Source organism: Phoenix dactylifera, chromosome 4 (assembly GCF_009389715.1).
Source record: "Phoenix dactylifera cultivar Barhee BC4 chromosome 4, palm_55x_up_171113_PBpolish2nd_filt_p, whole genome shotgun sequence".
Classification (NCBI taxonomy): domain Eukaryota; kingdom Viridiplantae; phylum Streptophyta; class Magnoliopsida; order Arecales; family Arecaceae; genus Phoenix; species Phoenix dactylifera.
The window spans coordinates 13087678-13110795 of NC_052395.1; the positions used below are offsets into that span (position 1 = coordinate 13087678).

Here is a 23118-nt window from a genome sequence, read left to right on the forward strand (position 1 = left end):
GAACCAGAACACCAGAGGAAACGGCGCGGTCCCGATCACCACCTTTCCCATTTGATTTAGTTCCATAAAACCGTAAAAGAGAGGAGCTCAAAAGAGATGATCCCACCTCCACCACCACCCTCTCCATTGCCAAATCACAGTCATCATTATAACCATCATTGGAATCCGGCCCACAGGAGAAGTCCACTTCAAAACCATGAGCTTTCCCTGCTGCTCCCTCCACTTCTTTCCCCCATCCCCCACCTTTTCTTTTCTCTTCCTTTCACCGCTTCCTCTTGCGTGCTCCTCCAGGACTCCCATCCTCCCCTCCCAAGTTACCTCATATTCCACTTGCCCCCCCTCTCTCTATATATATATATCTCTTTATTCTACTTACGAAGGAAGCTCTGATTCTCCCCTGTTATATAAATCAACAGGCGAGAGAAAGTCTCTCCTTTTCAGTGCTCATACAGTCTTCCTTCTCTTTAGCATGATAAACGCCACAAGGGTCTCCCAAACAAAGGTGTAGGTGAGAGGAACAGAGAAGAGGAAGGGAAGAGCTTGGAGAGATGGGTGTGAGGGCTATCCAGATTCTCATCTTCCTTCTGGGCCTCCTCTTCTGTTCTGGTGAGTGATACCACCTTTTCTTCTGTAGTTTAATTAGCTATCTTCGTAAGCTAGGGAAGCTTCTAATCAGCAACAGAACTCAGTCTGGAAAACTCCTTTCATCAGACGTTTCATTTGGGTTACAGCCAATTCATTGGTCGGACTGAGGGTGGATCTGATGGATGGGTCTTATTTTAGAGTGAAGGGCAATGGAGGAGGTGAGCTCACAGAGTGTGGAAAGCGAGTTCTAATAAATCTCTGTCGGATAATAGTTGTTGGAGAACCCTATTATACGAAACATTCCATAACAGCACAGAGATGTTGACTACCCAGTGAGCATAGGAAAATTTTGACCATTTCAGGCAGTCGGCCACCCATAATAGACTTGGTTTTGTCTCTCATGAGGGAGAACTTGGGTTTAGTTAGGATTGTGGGACATGGTTATTCTCATAATTGTCCTCGATTCAATTTCAGTTTATGAAATAATTATTTGTTATGCCCTCTATCATGAAGATGAAAAAGAGTTTCTTATTGTTAGAAAAGAAAAAAGAAAAAAAAAAATTCTTTCATCTGCTATCTCAGTGCCTTTTCTTGTGTGTTTTCATGAAAAAACCACACCCTATGGCCTATGCAGTCCACATTGCACAACCCCTGAATGATGGCAGGCAGTTGTCACACTTTTCACTTGAACTGTCACACTCTGTTCTTACATTCTTTTCAGCAATAACTAAATGTTCGGAGGTGATATTCTTTATGTTCTTTTTACATGGGGGATGCATGAAGCAAGCAATTACTGATAATACCAGTATTTGCGGTGCTATCAGAGAAGATATTGATTAATTTTACTGTTTCTTTTGCATCACTTTACAAGGTCCAGAACTTAGCATCAAAGATTTGATTAATTATGGCATCAAGTCTATTTCCAGGCCTAGTTACCCTTTCTACAGTTGCTTCCCCTACCATTCTGGCATGAACGACATAAAACTCATCAATTCTAAACTTCTAGGCCCTCCTCATTCCAAATCATGAATTAGTTGCAAGCATTTACATTATTATTATTACAGGATAAAGCTTAATATTTCCATTTTACGTTAACAATTCAACAGGAACGCTTGTTAAAGAACCAGACGATGGCTCATCTTCATCTCCAACATCACTTCTTCAGATGGTTAAAATGGACAATGCATCTCCATCACAGAAAACTGTAGTTCCTAAGCTTGAAAAGAAATCCAAAAGAGTGCTGTTTGTCAACACCAAGTTGAAATCCTCAGACACAATGCCTCAAATGGATGTTGTAACTCCAATAACAGCAGTTCCAATTGTCAATCCAACGACCCCGACCACACCGACCCCGACGACTCCTACATATAATCCAGTCCCAACAACACCGGCTAGTCCGACAACTCCTACATATAATCCAGTCCCAACAACACCGGCTAGTCCGACGACTCCTACATATAATCCAGTCCCAACAACACCGGCTAGTCCGACTACTCCAACGGCGACACCTATTACGAACCCATACACATCTCCACCATCATCATCAGGAGGTCAAAGCTGGTGTATTGCGAGCCAAACTGCTTCAGAGACTGCATTGCAGGTTGCTCTGGACTATGCTTGTGGATACGGAGGGGCAGATTGTTCACAAATTCAATCAGGTGGAAGCTGTTATAATCCTAATACCGTTCGTGATCACGCATCCTATGCGTTCAATGACTACTACCAGAAGAACCCAGTTCCGACTAGCTGTGATTTTGGGGGGACTGCTACAATCACCAACACTGATCCAAGTAAGCTTGTTTCATATTGCCTTAATTCTTTTGCTGGACCTTGGAATTTTCCCTTGGTTTACAGTAAGTCTTCTAGGTTTGCTTGTTTGGCGTATTTTAGGCGTAATAATAAGAGTAATTGGAGTACCATATGAAAGGTATCAAAATGTTATAATTTCTCAGTTCGAACAGAAAACAGGACCGAAAATTATTTCTGAATCATAAACACATGGCTGTACAGTAATAAGGAGACAACACAAAAAGTAATAATAGAAGGATGCTGTCATCTAAAGCTCATGGGAATGGCTTTCCTTATTGTTATTGGTTACAAGTTTTTTGACTTCCAAAGACAACACAAAAGGCTAATATTAGCATCTTGATAAAACTCCTTTAGCCTTTTGGCAGTACATATGAAATCACTTTCTTGCCTAAGTATACTTGCATATCAAGAAAATCATATTCTCGCCTTAATGATGTACATAATCATAAAATGTTTTTTTATAAAATGAAGCCATATCATAAAATTGTATGTCTTTTTTTCTTTTTTTTTTCTTTTTTTTTTTTGTGTGTGTGTGTGTGTAGGGGGGGGAGAATGGGGGTGGTTTGCAGAATATGATTAAATTTATAAAAATGCATATTATAATCTTATGAGCATGTTACTTTGGAGCGTAATTCTTTCTAATCACTGGGCCATGTTCTTCCTGTTCTTATTGCAGGTACTTCTACATGTCACTATCCATCAACAAGGTAATTTTCCCACATAGGATCATGATTTCTCTTAGCACAATCCAGTAAATGTAATACATTAACACATGCGAATGACTAACGAATTAAAGACCTCATACCAGCATCAACAGCACGAGTTCATCTGTCCCCAACGCAACCAACCCAACTGGATCAGATGTGTTTGGATCTGTCCCTCCATCTCCCAGTGGCACTACCTCCATGTCGACAGGCACGGCGCTTTTCTTCACACTGACATGCCTCCTGATGTCACCAATCACTTTAAACCTGTACAAGTAGAGATTACAGCCGCTTCTCCAGGGAGAACACGTGAAGATTAGTTTCATGGCTATTGTTTACTACAGCATGGAGTTCCAACGAAAGAACAAAGGGATCCCTGTTAGCATCTACCTTTCACTGTTGAGCCATTGGTGCCGATCAAAACATGTTCCTAAACAGAGCCATCAGCTAAAGAGAACCATCTCCAGTAGGTTCCACCAGCAGAAAAGTTACAGAATCTCTACTTTCCTAAGTTATACTCTAGAAAGAATATAAGTTTTTCTTTTTCCCATAGATCTCCAGTTATGTATTTTATTGTTTCATTCACGATTAGTAATTTCTAGCAGTAAAACGATTCCATATAGCATGATCACCCAGTCTTCCTACAGACAACAGATACATGCATACCCAAGCATATGCAATAACAAAGGAAACGAGTGGTGGAACATGAATAAGCTTCTCCACCATGATGGACTAAGAAACAAGACCTGATGTTTGGGGAGGAGCGTGGGGTGGTGGGAATGGGGTTATCTGCTTCCTGTTTACCTCTATTTATTTGAATGCAGAAAAAATCATCCTATATACCATCACTGAAGAAAAAGGAAGAAAAAAAAAGGAATTTAAGCAAAAACAAGCTCATACAATCATGACAGCTATTCATAAGAGTTCGCTGAAGTTGTATGCAGGAAAGAGCATGATCTGAAGCATAAACTGCAACCAGAAAGGAAGATCAAATTAATAAAAAAATTATCGCACTTCCTTGAAATTTTTATGATGATAGCCTGCAATGGTATCCTTTGTCACAATATATATCATCATATGCGGAGATTCTAATACTTGTTGCTAAACTCTTGAAAATTTATGACAACTCTATAAGTGATGCTTCACTTATCTTTCAACATATATCATCACAGATCTTTACTTGGGAACATTTATTCAGAAAGATACAAGAGGGCTATAGCCTTCTTCAATAGCTTTTTTCATTTCCTTATCCACTCGAAGGCTTCTTGATGCAAATAAGATCATACCAAAAACAAGCATGGAACAATAGCAATGCAGATGACAGCCAAGGTTGCAACAATTGATCCTTGATCGAATGCTCTTCTCAAGCTTCCCATCCTTGAGAAATGTTGAAAAGCCAAATACCCAGCGATTGCCAAAGAAATAATTGTACCAGCTTGAGTTCCTCTGTTCAAGGGAAAAAACAGGAACATGATAAATGTAATATTAGACTATTTTATCAAGACATCTAACTTTAGAAGATCTCTCTAGAGCAGGTTACTAATCTGTATGCCCAACTAAAGAACTACATCAGACACATTTCAAGCATCAAAAATTTTACAGAAGCAACCCTCCCCAGCCTGACATGACTTAGTCAAGAACATGACTGCACAAATACCACTATAAAACAAATTGCAACATATAATTTTCTTGTTGCTAGGGTAGGTCCTCATGCGGTGATACCAACTTACCTAAGGTTCATAGTTTCATAGGGAGCGACTATCACAAGCAGCATTGCTAAGAAGGGCAGAACCAGTTCCCCTACAGAAGAAAAAGAGTCTTAGTATGTTTAGTATCCAATATTCTTTGTTGGAAAAAAGCTGACAATGATTAAGCAAGCTGGAAATTTCAGGGGTAAAAGTAAAAAACTGAATATGATCAGCACAGCAAATCTACATGAGCAGAATGTTTATTTGGAATTGACTGGCATCCCTATTCAAAAATAAGAACTCCTTTTCAGATGCTGACACTTCAAAAGAGATGGGCAATTAAACAAAAGAAAAGCAAGCTTACCTGGAATGAAGTAGAATAAGCGGACCAGAAGTGCCAAGAAAACAGTCCAAGTACCATATTTGCCCCTGCCAATCAGTGTTGATGTTAAGACACTAAACAAGGTTTGTATATAGCAGATTCAATTTCCTTCAAAAAAACATATACAATGCCCAGAAAACAATAATACAAGAAATGATAGATTCATTTTGACCTGATAACAGATAAATATCAAATATCTAGGGAAAAAAAAGAGGAAAAAATGATAGGATTATATTGGCTCAGTTACAACTTATTGATGATACCAATAGATACACAAATTTCAGATGGAATTATGGTGATCTGTTATAAAAGCTCACTTAATCCATGAGATGATGCTTGTAGGTGCTTGCAGAGCAAACAGAGGAACAAGAAATGATTTTTGGATAGTAGTGCCTTTAGCCAGCATTAATACCCTGGAAGAAAAAATAAATTACTGTTAGAGAAGACTCAAAAGATATATGGAAACATACAGTATATTCCATGTCTGATCATTCAAACAAAGGGATGTCCGTTAGAATCTGATCAGATAGAATATAAGAGCTTATCTTGACAAAGATCTAATATGTTGTAAGTTGCAACTCATAGGAGATGGGTTTAAATCCCTATAATATGGGTTCACAGACCATGAAAGTGGAATGTATCCTACATCTACATTGATCACTAAATGAAGGAAAATCATGACAGAGCTAGATGTTTAAGACAGTATCACAGCTCAACAAGCTGACCATATCCCGTGAGGTATTTTCACACATCCTCTGGATATTTCGTGAAAGTTTCAGTCATTCTTTCTTGTATGTTTCTTTTAACCAGACTCCACTGACTCACAGATCCCATAACTTTCTCATTGTCATTTCTCTTTCTCCACTACCTTTTCTTCGTCTCCATTTTTCACCCTACCATATTCCTCTCTCTAATACAATATACCCAGCGCTCTCTATGGCCTCTTCAAAATTTATATCTCATGATGAAAGCATTGACCTACATGCAAAGCATGCTTTTGCAGCCATTCAAATTCTTGTTGCAAATCATCAAACCCATCTTTCAATCCTCGGCTACAAATGATTGTAGCCTTTCTCCTACTCTAAATTTGATTTGTCAACACCATTTTATCTGCATCATACCCATAATCCTGGATTGGTGGTCATATTTCAAAACTTGACCACAAATAGCTATCAAACATATAGACACAACATGAAAATTATTCTTAATATTAAGATAAACTTTCTATAAGTGGCTCCTTTACTATCCCACCTATCAATTCTCCAAACATTCCATCACATAGCAGCAAATATGCATTAATGTATGTCTTTACTTTAGGACGAAAATGTAATCCATGTCTCCATGCTTGTCCACGACCTTCCCTATAGTTAAAGAAAGTCATAATGCTCATGTATTTTCTGCAAACAGTTTGAAGGCTTCTTAAGACTAGTAGATGGTTTAGAACATTGTATGCCTGTACCATTTAAGTTCAACACTCTTATGTCAGTGCAAAAGAGGAAGAATTACAAATCCATGTGTGAGACCATACCTTTTGTAACGCTAAATAGAAGCTCTGGTGTTAGTGGTCCACATCAACACTCAGCTCTCTCTATCATAGTAGAGATCTATAGACACCAGGTCATTTTCAATAACTAGCACCCTTTGTTCATTAAGGGTAAAGGGCACAGTTATCAACTAACCCTTGTATTATTACATACAACACTTGTAAAAGATTTAACACATAGTAAATATTTGTCTTATCATAAAATAATATACACATTTTATAAGGATGCATAAGGGACCTTTAGTCACTTAACTAAAGGTGTTTCTCATCAGACATTGTAGTTAAATGTGATTTTAGTGAATCCACGTCTCATAATGATATAAAGAATTATATATATGGCCTTGAAATTTTATTTCACAACAACATGGTGGTCTATACTACTTCCATGCTCCCGTACTGCTCTCTCCATCAACAAACTTAGTTTTGATCTTCCGAACTGCCACACTTCTTTGCTTGTTTACAACAATTATCAACTTTTATTTTAGAGATTAGGCATCTGCCATCTTGTCACCGAGAGATTTTCCCTACCGTGAAACAAAAATTCTTACCATTTTATTCTAGCACCATTCCTACTATATCATATATTTTTTATTTGGCACAATCCTAAAACTTTCAGATGCCCTAGCATGTTATGCACAGATAAAATGCCAGGCTAGTAAATAAATGGCAATGCCTTTGTAAGATTTGGTAGGAGCAAAATTAAAAATTGGAGAGAAAGTTGAATTTGGAGATTTCAGGAGTCCTTGGATAATTTAGGTCACTCGCAAATTACCTTCAATTTAACTGCGAATGCCTCAGCAATTTTGTGCTTGCATACCATGCTACAGCATCCAGATAACCCTTATAACCCAGAAAAGTTACCAGTCTTCTAGGCATTTATACGATTATATTTACATTTCTCAAGGTGAGATCTTATCTCTCCAAATGCTCACACACAAAATACAATTAAAAAAAAACAAAACAAAGAAAAATACAGAAATACCTACTACTAAGCAGAAACGAGATAACCACACGCCCTTCTTTTTCGGAGACACTTCCTGGGCATCTCCCTCTGTGTGAACTTACCGTATAGCATATTATAGAAAAATGGAAGTGTGTTCATAAGAAAAGGGGACTCACGCGGCGGAGACAGCGGAAACCCACTGCAGCGACTGGGGACTGACCGGCGCGGCGTAGCAGACGACCCCTCGGAATTGCCTCCTCGATGACCCCGCCGGTAAAACCACCCTGCAAGCTTAAAATCTCATGTGAGACAAGGCCCAACGCCGCATTCCAACTCCGCACCGATCTCATTAAATTTCTAAGAACAACAAAAGAAAAGAAAAGGACCAGAAAAGCACTGGAATATAAGCTTTTGGTCTCTGATTTCATGGCCTCTAGCTCTGCCATTACCTTATTGAAGGATCGGATCTCCGGGACGGGGTGGTGATGCCGTTGACGAGAGAAAGGGTTGGGCCAGCATTATTGGGTTTGAGATTGGGGCGAGGGATCGCAGTGGCGAAGGAGGGCGAGGGCAGGGAGAACTGGAGAAGGGACATTGCGGGATTCCTCGCTTTTGGGAACAATCAATCGAGTTTCGACTTAGAGAATCAAGAATCGAAGCGATACTGGCGAGTGAAGTGAAAGAAGGAGGGGAAGGAAGGGAAAATAATAGAAAAAAAAAAAGAGTAATGGAACCTATATCTGGAAACATCCAGATTTGCACCCACCTGGGTTCGTATCAGAGCATGTGGGACCCATCCGGCGTGAAAGGGTGTGACAGGACGTTCCGATAGCGGTCTTCCAAATGGACGGCTGTCATTCCTCTTAACCTGCTGTATCCGGCATGCGAGCCGTATTTGGCATGACAGTATGATGGGCGCCAGCCGTCCGGTTCCAAAATACGCACGGTCACGTACAGCTCTCTGCGGTATAAAATAGATCCACTCCAACTTTAGCAAGATTTTCTCTCAAGTGATTGCTACCGCAGAGTGGTTCAATTTGTGATGCGTTTACCATAAGATGGGTACAATAGAAAAAGATGGAAGAGAAAGTGATATATAGTCTAATCTATTTGTCGGTAGAATGTTGAGAGAGAGAGAGAGATGATGGAATATTTTTTTTACACAAAAATGGATAATTTATATAATTTTAATATGAATACATACAATAAAATTAAAATATAATATATTTCGAAGCGCACTAAACAACTCCTTCTTTCCAACCTAAAAAATGTTTTCTGAATAGTTAGCCGTATATGAAGCTACCCAGTCGGCAGTCCGATTAATCTTTTTATAGACATGCTTAGTCTGAAAGACCACCTTATTATTAATATATATTTTTTAATAATAAAAATGGTTTAATGCAATTGCGTATGTAAAAAAGAGATAGAAGAAGCGTCTACCAACACATGATACATGACAAGTGAAGGAAAACCTTTAGTCTAGAGATTGGATTCAGAAAGAGAACATGCCAAGTTTGCAAGCTTGCCAGCGACCTCATTGCTTTATCTGCAGAAGTGAGAGAAAGGGAAACATCTTGAGCGCAATGACCTTGTCCATTGATCCAGCTGATTACTATCGATGAATCTCCTTTGAAAACTAGGTTAGAGATGAGGAGGGAGGAGACGGCCGCATGAACACCTTACCAAGCAGCATGAAGTTCTGATTTTTTTAAATTTCTGCTCATGAATTTTATTATAGCATTTTTCTCCTTTCAGCTTAGCAAAAACGTACTTATCTGGGCCTTTGAGACCAAATATATGGCACTTAAAACTGTTTTTATTTCTGTGAAGAAGCATGAATACCTTTCATAGGAAGTTAAGGACCATCCTTGACCTAACATGATCTTCGTATCTCCCAAGCCAAATGTATCCCATCTTAGTTCTTCAGCTAATTTTTGTTTGGAATAGATTAGTGTTGGGTTGGGCTGGGCTAGGCCATTATAATTGTATCTAATTAGATTGAATAGGAATTTTAAGAAATAGAAGGTCTAGAACATTTTTGATAGATCAAACTATTAGGCTAAGCCCTTAACCATTTACTAGCTGATGCTGCACTTAAAACTATTTTACAGTCTAGCAGAGTTAAAATACATAATCACATGAAATATCTAAGTAAATATCAATTGTTTAATTATTTATTTTCAAATTAGGTTTCAGAATTGAATTAGAGCCAGCTAGGTTTAGGATCAATGCTAACCGAGTCTAGCTCAAGGTTGAGTGGGATTTTGGAATCTAAACCTAACTCTATATGATGAATAGGCTGGGTGGGTACAATCTATGATGAACCCTACCCAAGTTGCACCCCAAGGTAGAGGGGACCCCAAATGTTAATGTTTCGTCCAATAAAAATGGTTGGATATTTGAAGACTTCTAATTGGAGACAACACGAGCAATTGAAAAAATTGGAACTATTTTATTTTTTTCCAAAAAATCTATAAGAGTGATATCAACCATCCTTCAATTAAAAAAATATGCACACGCATTCTACTGTAGAGCAAAATTTTCATCTTCAGCGAGATGATAATTCATATTGAAATTGATATATAAATTATTATGCCTTTTTGTTTTGGCCAATTCAAATCAACACAACCCAACACAAAAACGAGGACAAAATGAAAATATAAATCTGATTTTATTAATACTTTTTTTAAGATCATAATTAGTTTATTAGATAGTTAAATATCAAGATAATTTTTAAAACAGTAGTGAATAATTTTTCATTGTTATTGATTGATGTCTGATAGTCTTGACGATGGCTGTTAGGTTGGTAACTTTTGCTGAGATACATATAAGAATATATATATAAAATGACTTGAACCAATTACAAAAAAAAAAAAAAAAACACACGCCTGAACCTAATGTGGCTCCAAGCCTGCCATTTCCCCAATATCACATGCCGGCTCTCACTTTAATGGCCGGGCCTTTTCAAATCTAATACTTCTCGTCTTCAACGCTAAGTCCCTCCCCTACCTCGCGTTTCCCGGACAAATTTCAATCCTTAAATATCAAGTAGCACACCACGTGGCGATTCCCCACCCTTTTAAATGTACTCCAGTTCTCGTCACCTTTGCTCCGCAATCAAACAGTTTTAGTTACAAAGAATTAATACTTTTAAAAGTTTTGATGATGTATATATATGTGTGACAGATTTAAGATTAGGAAATGCTTCTTCTCCCTTTTTATACAAGAATGCATCTCCTTGCCATTAAAAATATATTTTTTCATAAAAACTTAATTATTTCACTAACTTTTTACCTCACAATTAGTAACCACAGCTGCCTTTTTTTTTTTTTTTTTTGTCAACCTGATCCTTCCATAAAACTACCAAATAAATTGAATTCCATTTCTTTCTATGGTTCTATTTATAGATTAGACTATTTAATTCGACTACTAAATAGATTGAATTCTCTGCGACTTCCTTTTTCTCTTTTTCCTCCAACATACATTCCACTTCCTTGCTTAATTGGTTACTAATATTTTTCATATATACAAGATTTTTATTCCAATATCCTGTTTGTATTAGAATCTCTCGCCCCGTTAACACCATGCATGTAAAACCTCACCTCTTCTTGTTTTGGTAATATACATCAATAGATACTTAAGATATCACTTACATGGCATTGTATGTAGATGAGATTTTCAACATCTTATTTTAATATATAAAAAATAATTATTAAATATTAAATCTATTATCTCATAATTGTCACTATTTTTGAGTTAAATGAATCCTTTAACACTTTGAAATCCTGGTTTTAATAATGTACTAGCATCAATTGTGATCTCAAAATAACTAAATTCTTTCTATAAACTTCATATACATATGTATATATGTTCTTTGCTCATTAGCTTAGCCAATTGGGTTCCCTATTGATTTGCAATAGTTAAAAGTTGGTGTCATTGTATTTTCAGAAAAAAATACTATTTATCTTGTTATATCTAAACCGATAGTATTTAAAAATAAAATAATTATAATCTATCTTTCTTTTCTTTATTTTTCAAGAGGGAGAAAGGGAGGAAACTCATCAAAAGCAGGCAAGAACTAAGACAAATAAACTATTGATATCACAACAATATTTACTTCAATCACTAACGTGCTATGAAAGAATGAAAATCAAATAACATATTACTTTTGCATTTGAGGATGAGAATTGAACTTAAAAAACAAAAACAAAAAAACCTCACTCAAATAGATATAAGAAATAACAATAATAGCTAATATTTTTTATATATAATATCAGAGTAGACCACCAAAATTGTTATAATATAATAAGGTAACTATTTTGGAATTGTTATAATATAATATGGAGGATTTGTTCTTCATTACACTACCATCATGTATCATACCAAGCTCACATGAAATGCAATTTTTTCTTTTTTCTCGGCACCGTGGTTGGGCCCCACCGCCCCGGCATTGCCCTGGCAAATGGCTAATAAACCCAGAAAGGGGCAGGTCCATCTAAATTTAGGTAGAGGACCGCCAAACGGACACATATCGGCACTCACAGGGGATAATGACCGTCCATTTGATGTAATCAGCAGAAAGTGGATATATCCTAGGTGGGAAACTATTTGGTTATGTGATCCTGGTACAAAAAAGACGTGGACGGACGTGGAGAAAAAGCAAGCCATGATACGCGTAGCGCTCGGTTTGTCTGCTGCATGTTGTAAGTATCTATTAATTGCGAGCCCTTCCATGATCCCATGCAGCTGGACCTTGATTTTTTTTTTTTTTTTTTGCTTAAGCAAAAAAGAAAGAGGAAGCATCCGGTCTCCGCATTTAATCGACGCCCGCAAATTTCAAACCTAAGCCACTCCAGTAAAATCAAAACTCCGTTCCCACTGTGCTACGACCTCAGTGGTGATCTTGGTTTTCCCTATGCCTTCTTTCTAGGCATTTTGATTTGCATTTTTTTTTTTATAAATATGAGTGCATGCGATTAACATGAAAAATTAAAGCATGCATGCAAGCAATGGATGCACCGCATGCGATAAAACCATCCTCACATCATAACTCTAACTCAAACTAGGCAATCTAACCACTAAGAATCCAAATTTTAGATGGAAATCTAAGATTTAGACATTTTCGTTGAATTTATACATTGCATGTGATAAAACCATACCAAGAATTAGAATTAAACTTCTAGATGGAAATTTAAGATTTGCAATTTTTTGTTGAATTTATGCATTACACTCGATAAAAAAATCATTGCATCAAATCCAACCAACTTGTTTCAAATTGTGATAAAATTTCCCATGGCAAGCTGCAACATAATAGATTGGGAGGTAGATGGTTTTGTATCCAATATATCAACACAATATATATACACCTGATTTAATTGCATTATGTACGCATTTCTCTCTCCTTTTTTTCCTTAAAAAATACAGTTTAAATGCTTTGATTCATTTTTCAGCCAAGATCTCGTCAATCAAGTGAGCAAAGTCCAATTGGCTAGATCAAGCTAGACAAGTCACGCATGCCGATACCGAACCCAATAAACTTGGCGTTATTGATCAATGCAGCGTAGTAGCTTCATCGATTCATCTTGAATTGCAGCAAACATGCATCACTTGGCATTGAAGTGATGCCGTACTGATTCACATAGGATAGAAATATGATGCATGTTTGGCATCCCTGGCAAGTGATCCACTCCCCAAATGTATGTCGTACAACAACTATCCTGGTCCACACATCAAATGGTCCCTGAGAAGTCAGAAAGCATCAGAGATTGATGGTGAAGTCCCTTAGAGACAGCCTCATGATAGCTGTAGCCGACGAATCAAAGGCCATGAAGACAAACCAAAAGGAGATATCTCAAGTGCATGGCTTTCCCACCAGCAAACAACCCCGGGTCAGCCCACAAAGACTTCTCTTCTTGTAGCTGCCGTTGGCTTCGTACGACTTGAGGTTGGCCCCTGCGATAAGCCCGAGCTGTCACGAGAATTTCGGCTCGAGTGCTGTGGACGTGGGTGGCATGTGACCACGCTTTCTTCTCTCTCCTTCCACTAGGTTGTGGACCATTAAGAAGTAATTGCTTTCCCAGGGAGCTTCATTACAAAATTATGATATATAACCATCTATGACCTATCCTATAATATAATTCCATCGGGTGGGAAGAGAATTTGATTAAAGAAAATAGTAGAGGAGAGGGAAAAGCAAGGAGTTTTCCTCCCGTGCAAGGCATTGCTTCACCATTCATCCTTCGTGGTAGGGGAAAAGGGGAAGAAAGGAGATTGAAGCATCTGACCGAGGTGAAGCTTCTTCGTAAGAATATGGGAATATTAGAGGTGCAGATGGGCGCCATTTCTACTTTGGAACATTCGAATCATGATGAGAGGCGATATCGTGTTTTAGGCCGGGTATGTTTATAAAGAAGTTTGGGCTGCCTCGTATACGGCTTATCACTCCAGAAGTGTATTATGGGTTGAGAAAAAAAAACCATCTAAAGCATCCTATGTTGTTTTTTTTAGAAAACTATCTGCAGAATATGTTTTCTCATAGCATTCAATAACTATACGGGGAGGATAACATGGTAGGGCCCATTGATTTGGACTAACATTCAATACCAACTTCTTGCAATATTAAAGCTATGATCAACAGAAAAGGTTAAGTTTGACTTGGTAGATTAATTGAACTCGTACTCCTAATCCAAACCCACTACCTTATAGAGAGGAAATTTCTAATGAGATGACAATTTGATAATATTGAACACCCAGCGAATGATCTACACCAACGCACACTTTCAATTAACTAAGCTCTGTTCTAAATTTCTTTTGTTCAGACGGATGGCTTGTGTCTTAATGCAAATGGGAAAAAATGCATTGACTTTTTAATCCACATACAACTATAATTCAATTGGCTTGTATATTACAAAAGTATGAATTAAATTATAAAATAAAAGATGACATGTTTGAAGCAATCCAAGAGGCAGAACTAGAATCATGCGTCCAAATGAAACTATAAATCATGTATGATTTTAAGATGAAGCAAATCGGCATATGGCTTTGTAAATGAAAATGAATACATTTTAATATGCATTCATTTCCTGCAAGCCAGCTCTGTAGATCACGATTCATGTCATAATCACAAATTCTGCATCAAAAGCAAAGCACTGAAAATTCATCAAAAAATCAGAAATAGTACGGATTACAAAGAATTAGAGGAAAAATTATAAAACTAAAAAAATGCGAACTTGATAAAAAGATAAGTAATTTTACTTACAAATAAGTATGGGAGAAGTAAAAATAATCAATAATAGTAAAAAAAACATCATCGGTAGTAATAATACACGATATCATTAATTTCTAACACATATGTATTTTTTAAAATTAGTCATGAGTAATTCATAAATAAATCATAAAATTTATGTAACATTCTTTGATTCATTTATGGAGAGTTATTCGAAGATTCGTTCGGTCAAGAAAAGGAATCAAGAATAATTTTAAAAAAATCAATAATTTGGAGAACATTGTAAGTATGAAGTGTATGCCTTGATTTTGAGCACGAAACAACATATAGAATTGTTCATCGCTTGTCTCTTATAGAGGGCTTTTAGTTATAAGAATGTCTTTGGTGCATTTCGATCACAATGGTTTTCCAAGCATACCATATATTGTACATGGTCAACTAGATCGATGACATAGGTGAATTTCATTTTATGGTGTAATTATCATCAATACTACTCCACACCAACCAACCATACATGCTGCGGGTTAGCTACATGCATGTGATTATTACTATTCCAATCATACCCAGAATAGCTGCATATCTAAATGTAAGAAAGCCTCACTAAAAAATAGAACATATTTTATATGATTTATTTCCACTCAGCAATCTCATTAGAAAATTTGTTTGAAGTATTCAATTTAAGTATTTAGATTAAACAATGACATTGATTTGTAGATAATACAACGAATTCTGGCAATTGGTATAGCTACCTGTTTTGTTTCTTTTATCCCAAAGCCCACCGTAATTAGTATTATTATTATTTTTTGCAACTCTCTGATCGTGACCCATAGATTCGGATGTAATTTCTTGCATTGCCACCGCAGACCTGAAGAAATCAACGAGCGGAAACAGCTACTGCAAGGGTATATTGGTCTTTTCATGAAGATTAGAACAGTGACATAGACCGGGAACAGAAGGAGGCAACGGCAAATGGACATGTGACAGCCGGCAAGCTAGATTTGGAGTTTAGTCTTCTGGTCTGGGCTGACATCATCCCTACCACTCCGATCATCCCTCCTATTTATCTTTTCTCTCCTCCTCCCACTAATCCCGTAGTTAATGATTTCCTCTATTTTCTAACCCACCTTTAAATGCTAAAGCGGTATCTCTTCTCTTGCTTACCCTTTACTGCTCTCTCTCTCTCTCTCTCTCTCTCCCCCAGCTCTGGGAAGCCTCCCTCCCTCCCTCCTTCCTTCCTCTCTCTCTCTCTCTCTCTCTCATGGTTTTCATGGTTTTTCTCCCTCTCTCATCAACTCAGAGGGGAAAGGACTCGCCAACCATTTCACCAAACCATCCCTTTCTCTCCCTCCAAACTCTCATAGATTGAAAAAGATTTTTTTTTTTTTCTTATTCTGTCTGTCCTTCTTGGTGCTGAACTGGTGCTTTCTTCGCTATCTTTCCTTTGGGTTTTCTCTTCCTTTTTTTTTTGGTTTTTTATTGATTAGTTTTCTTAGAGACCCTCAGCTGGGCATTTCTCTGCTTTGAAACCACTCTAACTGCGTTTCCTTGGTTGGGGTCCTGTGTTTTGTTGGGGTTTGTTCTATTTGAGGTTCCATGCATTAAGGTTCTGTTTGTGGGAAGAAGCTACTTTGCTTGGTGGAGGGGAGATCATCAGGTTCAAATCACCAAAAGAGGTATTTTTTCCTTGCAAAATTTGTTCTTTTACCCTGTGGGTATACTTATGTTTCAAATGCTATGGTTTCTTCCATGGTGCATCTCAAATGTTGTTATGAAATACACCTTTTTCATTCTCCGGAAATGATGATAGATTCGAGAGAGACGGCGTGGGGAGATTTGCCTCTTTATTTCCCCTTTCGCTTCTTCTCGTCTGTGGGTGTCCAGTATGTTGTCATCAATTTGGGATTTTTAGAAATTATTGCCATACAATGCTAGTACTGTTATTAAATATTTCGGAATCATTGAAATATATGGTAGTAAGTGCCTTCCTTTTGCACATTAAAGATGTCACGCAAACTTTGTGCATTTCATGTTTCTGAACAATTGTCGCTATGAAGTTAAAAGATATGCAGAAATACGGTGTTTCGGTTATTCTTGAAGGGCAAATTGGCAAGTTCGGCATGCATCGAGATCCATGGCAACATATGTTTGGTTTTACAAAAGGAACTAAATTTTAGTTTTTTATTATCAGAGAAGCATTGTCTTAGCACTTTCACAGAATAAGATTTCTGGGTGGGGCATGAAGCCTTTCTAAATTAATTAACATTCATACTGTAATTTAGTTGTTTATTGATCCATTGATGTCAACATTTTGCAAAGCTGCTGCAAATCTGATATTTAGAATCCAATGCCTCATACCATTCCCCTTTTCAAGCCCAGAGGAGAAAATGTCAACCAGTGATTCTCTGAATGCTGATTTGTCGAAGAAGACCCCAGTTTTTGGCCTGAGAGTGTGGGTCCTGATAGGCGCGGGCGTGGGTTTGTTGATAGTGCTGATTCTCCTTGTCCTATCCATATGGGTGACATCTCGGAAGAAGGCAAGGAGGACCATTGCTAAGTTCCCAGTCTCACAAATTCCTAATATCTCCAAGGAAATAACAGTAGACAGAGTTGATGGTCGTAGTCTTGCTCAGAGCTTCCATGAACGCGAAGGGCCTATATATTCCTTAAATGACAAGTTCAGTGATAAAGATTCAGGAAAGACATTGGCACACTTAACTATGGGCAAATTAAGTGATGCTGATAACATGAGTCAGTGCAGCTCAGCTTACCATAATGACAGGGCTGGGAGTTCATATTCTGGAGAGGAAGGCAACTCAGGACCCACCAGAAAAAACTATTCTTCGTATGGACTTGTATCAGCATCTCCTTTAGTTGGTCTGCCTGAATTCTCACATCTGGGATGGGGTCACTGGTTTACTCTAAGGGATCTTGAGTATGCAACAAATCGGTTTTCAAAGGAGAATGTCCTTGGGGAGGGTGGATATGGAGTTGTTTACAAGGGGCGCCTGATAAATGGGACTGAGGTTGCCGTCAAGAAGCTTCTCAACAATCTGTAAGTATTGTTCTGGCCAATGTATATAAGTTTCTAACCCATTCAGCTTCAAAATTTAGGTAACATTTTTTTTTTCTTGGCGGTCACCATTTAATGGCAAAATTTCTGTTTGGGTCTTGTAGGGGGCAAGCAGAGAAGGAATTTAGAGTGGAAGTGGAAGCTATTGGCCATGTTCGACATAAGAACCTGGTGCGGCTGTTGGGATATTGCGTAGAAGGAATCCATAGGTGAATCTTTGTTTTGATCAATTCATTCATTTTATTTTGTTCAATGTCGCATTTTTAGTGGATGAAAGCGTGAAAGAATTCATTAGCATTTTAGATCCTTTACGAGGATTTCTTACGTGTAAGAATTCATTAGCATTTTAGATCCTTTTCTAGGATTTCTTACATAATATAAGATGCCAAAGGATGAAGCAGGAGGGCTACCATGACTCATATTCTAACGATATAAATCTGCAAAATTCTCTGACCAGTAATTCATTGTTATCAATAGAAATTCTGTCGATAAATGGTACCTGTGTGAGCCTAATGCTGTGATACCACAGGTCAGCAAATTTTTTTGGCAAAATCAGCTGAAACAATAACATAAACCTAATTTCCAATGCAGCAGCACAGAAGGAAACTAGTGAAGGTACTGGTTTTGATTCCAGGCAGCATTGAACTCTGAGCATTTGTATGCATAGAGACTGGGTTAGTTTTACTGATTAGGCTCATAATATGAATTTTACCAAAATAGTCTGCTGAGAGAACCCTTGTGAAGAAATCATCTGTACTTAGTTTCATTATGTTTCTTATTTCAGAATAAGATGCTTCACTGTCATCTAATAATAGACTCCTCTAAACCTCTAGACACAGTGAAAAGATTTTAATAAATTTGGCAAATGAGAACCCTAAAGGAATTAGCCAACCCCTTACTAATATTCTAATTTAAGACTTATATTGCTACTAAAGAAGTTTCCATGGCTCTAACATAGAGAAATAGTGCACAGTCATTAAATTTAGATTCCACACTTAGGAATTTTATGAGCGTAAAAAAGCATTATCAAAAAAGAATTGTTTTTTCGCTCCTGCAGCTCTGCACACAATAGTTGATATCAAAAGCGGATTTAGAAATGCGAAATCTAGCACAAGAAAATAAGTTTTTGATCAAATCTGCTACTTCCTAAGAAAATTGCCAGATGATCCTTATAACTCGATTGGTTGAATTTCTTGGAAACTCTAGTTTTCCAGATTAAATAATGTACTTCAAACATTATTTGCGGAAGATATACATAAGAGAGTAATAAGAAAACCTGATGATAATAGACTTTTCCATTCACTACCAATTGTTTAAGCAACCTCACAGGCTGGTGAAACCCAATTGTACTCGAACAATATGGTCATTCTCATACGGAATCAGTTATTCCAACCACATTTGTTCAAATGCTTTGGCACATTATTGTGCTTTTTTCCTCCAACAAAATTTAATTTTCTCATTCAATTTCTACTTATTGCATCTTCAGTTGCGTGATTAATGGTCCATCCCCAGTTGTTGACAATCAGGAAAAAGGTTGATCGCTAGTACTTTTATGAACTAATTTTTGGTACCATCCTCACAGAGCTCTCCGTGCAAATTGAATAATGTATTGTAGGATGCTTGTTTATGAGTATGTGAACAATGGAAACTTAGAGCAGTGGCTTCATGGAGCTTTGCGTCAATGTGGTGTTCTTAGTTGGGAGAATCGCATGAAGGTTATCCTAGGCACGGCAAAGGCGTAAGTTTTGACACCCTAATACAATTCATCCATTTTGTTTTTCCTGGTTTTCTGATTCATTATGACGAACTTAAAATTCAACTTTCTTTTTAGTGTTAGTAATTTGTGATTGATTGTTTACTAAATTGAATAACTAAATGGCCTTCAGACTTGCTTATCTGCATGAAGCAATAGAACCAAAAGTTGTGCACCGAGATATAAAATCGAGCAATATTTTAATTGATGATGAATTCAATGGCAAGCTTTCTGATTTTGGATTGGCTAAGCTCTTGGGTTCAGGCAAGAGCCACATCACAACTAGAGTAATGGGAACATTTGGGTATGCCTACATGTTTGTCTCTGCTATATTTCATGTTCTGTTAATAGAATCTGAGAGAATTTATTTGTGGATGTGCCTGTACTTCGCCTTTTGCCTTTCCAGGTATGTGGCACCTGAGTATGCAAATACTGGATTACTAAATGAGAAGAGTGACGTCTACAGTTTTGGAGTGCTCCTGTTGGAAGCTGTGACAGGAAGGGATCCTGTAGATTATGGTCGGCCTGCAAATGAGGTACGGTTTGCCAACTCAAGCTACAACTGACAACTAGCATTCCTAATGAGAACTTCATTTCACATCTATTTCTTTGTTGGCATTAACATTCTGAGCTTCAATTGTTCATAACATTCGGCAACCAGTTGTACATCTACCAGCAAAATTATGTCTAACTTCTAAGATCAAGTGATGACTCAGATTATGGATTTCTTGGTTTTGGTTTTGGCCTTAGCTAGGTTTGCTTAAGGTGCTTTAGCTGTTTTAAGAAGTGGTATCAATACACCTTTGTGACCAGGTCAATCTTGTGGAGTGGCTTAAAATGATGGTAGGAAATAGGAGAGCCGACGAAGTAGTGGATCCCACCCTGGAGGTGAAGCCATCTACACGGGCTCTTAAACGAACTCTTCTGGTAGCACTGAGATGTGTCGATCCTGATGCCGATAAAAGGCCAAAGATGGGCCAGGTCGTTCGAATGCTCGAAGCAGAGGAAGTCCCGCACCGCGAGGTTGTACTGTCTTTTAGGAATCCCTTTTCCTTCTACCATCTCCTGAATGATTTATACCTTCAAGGTAACTATACTGAGACTCGTTTTATTTTTCACAAAAGGATCGGAGACACCGGAGGAGCCACATGGGTAGCATGGAGATCGAGTCCCTTAAGGAGAGCGCAAATTCTTCCGATATGGAAAACAATGTAGGACCATCAGAGAGTGGGACATGGGGGAGGTCTCAAGCATAAAAGTTGGACGGACATACGGTGGAGATCAGGCACCAGCATTCGCTGTTTGCTGACAAGATTGAAAAGCTTTCATCGACTGCTATCCAGAGGCCACTGGCTGCAAGAAGAAGGTGATATTTGGAGGTAAAACGAGGACTTAACCGTTTGTAGGTTCTTGGGTTATGTTACTGTTTCTGCTACCAGCACCAGGGGAGACCCGAGGAGCAAACTCATCCTCTGGGAGTTTTCGTTGTACAGATTCCTGTGTTCGGCTAAGAACCCTCGGTTAGTTTATACAATTTATCTGTTCTTATTTATTCCCTCTTCCCTCTGCTCTGTCCTTGATGACTGCTGGAAGAATGATCATTTATTAATACCTTACTTTGCCTTTTTAAACTCATGAGGTTTTCTTTATTGGCATGGAAATGGTGCCTTGCTCCATGGTGTCTCTTTCTCTTTTCAGCCCTGTCTCTTCTTCCATGTTTTAGTTTCAAGGTTTCTTTTTTCAGTTTTGTTTAGATAAAAGTTTGTTCGAAAAGATCGGTGGCGTCTGTATCTGCTAACTAATTAATTATTAGGGCGAGAAAGGAGAGATGGTTAGGCATCAACTATTAACTAAGTTTTTAAAACAATTAACCTTTCTGGAATGTTGTACAAAAAGGCCTCAGCATAAAATAAAAATAAAGAAGGTAGAACAGTTTGTCGGCAAAGCTTTAGGTCTTTAAGATAGCTATCAAGATGCATGAGTATGAATTTCTGAGTGACCGCGTGATGTAACATATAAATGCTGAGAAACTGTTCTAAATGAATTCCATAAAATCTGAAGACAGGTTAATCTGGCATTAACTACTCCATGCATGAAGGGCTGGGCTAGTGTTTGGGTCTTGTAGTCGAGTGCTGTTTGCCATAAGAAGTTTGCATCAGCAAGTTCTAGTTTCTTTTATTTCATTCAAGTTAGATGTTTAATCTTAAACCTCCAAACATCTTTTGAGTCATTTTGCAAACTCTTGATTGTAGCTGAAAATAATTTTAGATCAAGATTGGTCCAATGTCTGAAAAGGCATGGATGCTATTTATTTATTTGTTCATTCGTTCGTTCGCTCCTTTGTTTATTTGTTGCTTGGAGTTCTAATATGCATCTAGCATGTCAATTAATAATGCAACAGAGATGTACTTTCATGAATCAAAATGGGAAGCAAGAATTCTTGCATGGGAAATTATTTTATTCACCAAATGTTCCTCCCTTAAACTTCTATTAAACTTAAGTCGATATAAAACATTTAATGAGATATAACTCGATATGTAGTTTATTTGATTTTCTGCAGATATCTTAAACAAAGTGTATTTTTAACCATAAGTATTGACATCTATAATTCCAAATATATGTAACATGAAAATTTTATTTATAATTTATAGTAACTTTGAAAAATACATGGCAATAAGTTAATAAAGGTCTAGTTGATTTTGATGGTAATTGTATATTTGTTGGGATATAATTTGAATATTGATAGTTGAAATTATTAAAACAAGATAAAAATGTTCTCACGTGCAAGGCTTTAGAGCTCAAGTTTTGGTCTTTGAGATCTTCACATTATATTTACTAGAGATTTATATCTTTCAATACTCACTTTCTTGTTCACAAGTGAGGATTAGCGTTGGCGTATAAGAAAAAACCTGCTGCTGATATTATTAGTTCGTTGTGCGATGCCTGTGCAGGTGCTTGCCCTTGGCTTGCAGCACTGCCATCATTGCTTGATGGTGTTGCTTCCACCCATTCCCTAAAGGTGTTAGAATTTTTCTTTCTTTGCAGCAAAAAGGTGGATAAAGGTGTATAGATTAGATAATAACCAATGGACATTAGCATGAGTGCAAGCAAATGTCCCAAGTCCCATTAAGATGTTGCTTGATTGTTACACCTAACCTGCTTTCAACGTGAAGGTAGCAGTCCTAGATGCTTCGAACTAATAATATTTCATCTTTATAGTTATGAAGCATTCTTCTGCTATGATGATTTTATAGCATCGAAGTGAGGCTTCTTTATCTCATGATGTATGCTATTTACAAATGATTCAGTTGAATGATGATCAAGATAACTAATATGTCGATTTCTCAGCAGAAAAGTCTTAGGCAAGAAAAAGTTTTATCATCTTAGCTTACAATGTTGGATGACTGATGGCATCT

The 23118-nt window shown here is 37.5% G+C and overlaps 3 protein-coding genes across 5 annotated transcripts; 2 read left to right on the forward strand and 1 right to left on the reverse strand.

The window, feature by feature from the left end:
• The first annotated feature begins 369 nt into the window (after positions 1–369).
• LOC103712697 (integumentary mucin A.1-like) lies at positions 370–3650 on the forward strand. The gene is made up of 4 exons (XM_008799287.3): positions 370–606; positions 1692–2375; positions 3071–3101; positions 3203–3650. Exons 1-4 carry the CDS (start codon positions 549–551, stop codon positions 3375–3377), a joined length of 948 nt encoding a protein of 315 aa, XP_008797509.1. The 5' UTR covers positions 370–548; the 3' UTR covers positions 3378–3650.
• A 418-nt stretch (positions 3651–4068) lies between these two features.
• Positions 4069–8377, reverse strand: LOC103712696 (cold-regulated 413 inner membrane protein 1, chloroplastic-like). Its single transcript, XM_008799286.4, has 6 exons — positions 8104–8377; positions 7831–7938; positions 5486–5581; positions 5151–5215; positions 4829–4898; positions 4069–4544 (listed from the first exon to the last, which is right to left on the reverse strand). Exons 1-6 carry the CDS (start codon positions 8247–8249, stop codon positions 4379–4381), a joined length of 651 nt encoding a protein of 216 aa, XP_008797508.1. The 5' UTR covers positions 8250–8377; the 3' UTR covers positions 4069–4378.
• A 7617-nt stretch (positions 8378–15994) lies between these two features.
• Positions 15995–21363, forward strand: LOC103712698 (probable receptor-like protein kinase At2g42960). Of its 3 annotated transcripts, XM_008799289.4 has the most exons (8): positions 16009–16552; positions 17256–17931; positions 18054–18158; positions 19565–19687; positions 19836–20006; positions 20109–20238; positions 20516–20725; positions 20827–21363. In XM_008799289.4, exons 2-8 carry the CDS (start codon positions 17264–17266, stop codon positions 20956–20958), a joined length of 1539 nt encoding a protein of 512 aa, XP_008797511.1. In that variant the 5' UTR covers positions 16009–16552; positions 17256–17263; the 3' UTR covers positions 20959–21363. The 3 variants fall into 3 exon arrangements, with proteins under 3 accessions (XP_026662574.1, XP_026662573.1, XP_008797511.1); XM_026806773.2 differs by having other exon boundaries at positions 15995–16552; positions 17251–17931; positions 19836–20238; XM_026806772.2 differs by having other exon boundaries at positions 15999–16552; positions 19836–20238.
• The last annotated feature ends 1755 nt before the right edge of the window (positions 21364–23118 follow it).

What these genes read in the sequence shown, in the direction of transcription:
- LOC103712696 (XM_008799286.4), bottom strand. Translation starts at nt 8,249, where the DNA reads ATGTCCCTTCTCCAGTTCTCCCTGCCCTCGCCCTCCTTCGCCACTGCG. An exon ending in AGCATCATCTCATGGATTAA is followed by an intron (nt 5,216 to 5,485) that starts GTGAGCTTTTAT and finishes ACTGATTGGCAG; the next exon opens with GGGCAAATATGGTACTTGGA. An exon ending in CTTATTCTACTTCATTCCAG is followed by an intron (nt 4,899 to 5,150) that starts GTAAGCTTGCTT and finishes TTTCTTCTGTAG; the next exon opens with GGGAACTGGTTCTGCCCTTC.
- LOC103712697 (XM_008799287.3), top strand. Translation starts at nt 549, where the DNA reads ATGGGTGTGAGGGCTATCCAGATTCTCATCTTCCTTCTGGGCCTCCTC. An exon ending in AATCACCAACACTGATCCAA is followed by an intron (nt 2,376 to 3,070) that starts GTAAGCTTGTTT and finishes TTCTTATTGCAG; the next exon opens with GTACTTCTACATGTCACTAT. An exon ending in TGTCACTATCCATCAACAAG is followed by an intron (nt 3,102 to 3,202) that starts GTAATTTTCCCA and finishes ACCTCATACCAG; the next exon opens with CATCAACAGCACGAGTTCAT.
- LOC103712698 (XM_026806773.2), top strand. Translation starts at nt 17,264, where the DNA reads ATGTCAACCAGTGATTCTCTGAATGCTGATTTGTCGAAGAAGACCCCA. An exon ending in AAGAAGCTTCTCAACAATCT is followed by an intron (nt 17,932 to 18,053) that starts GTAAGTATTGTT and finishes TGGGTCTTGTAG; the next exon opens with GGGGCAAGCAGAGAAGGAAT. An exon ending in TGCGTAGAAGGAATCCATAG is followed by an intron (nt 18,159 to 19,564) that starts GTGAATCTTTGT and finishes AATGTATTGTAG; the next exon opens with GATGCTTGTTTATGAGTATG.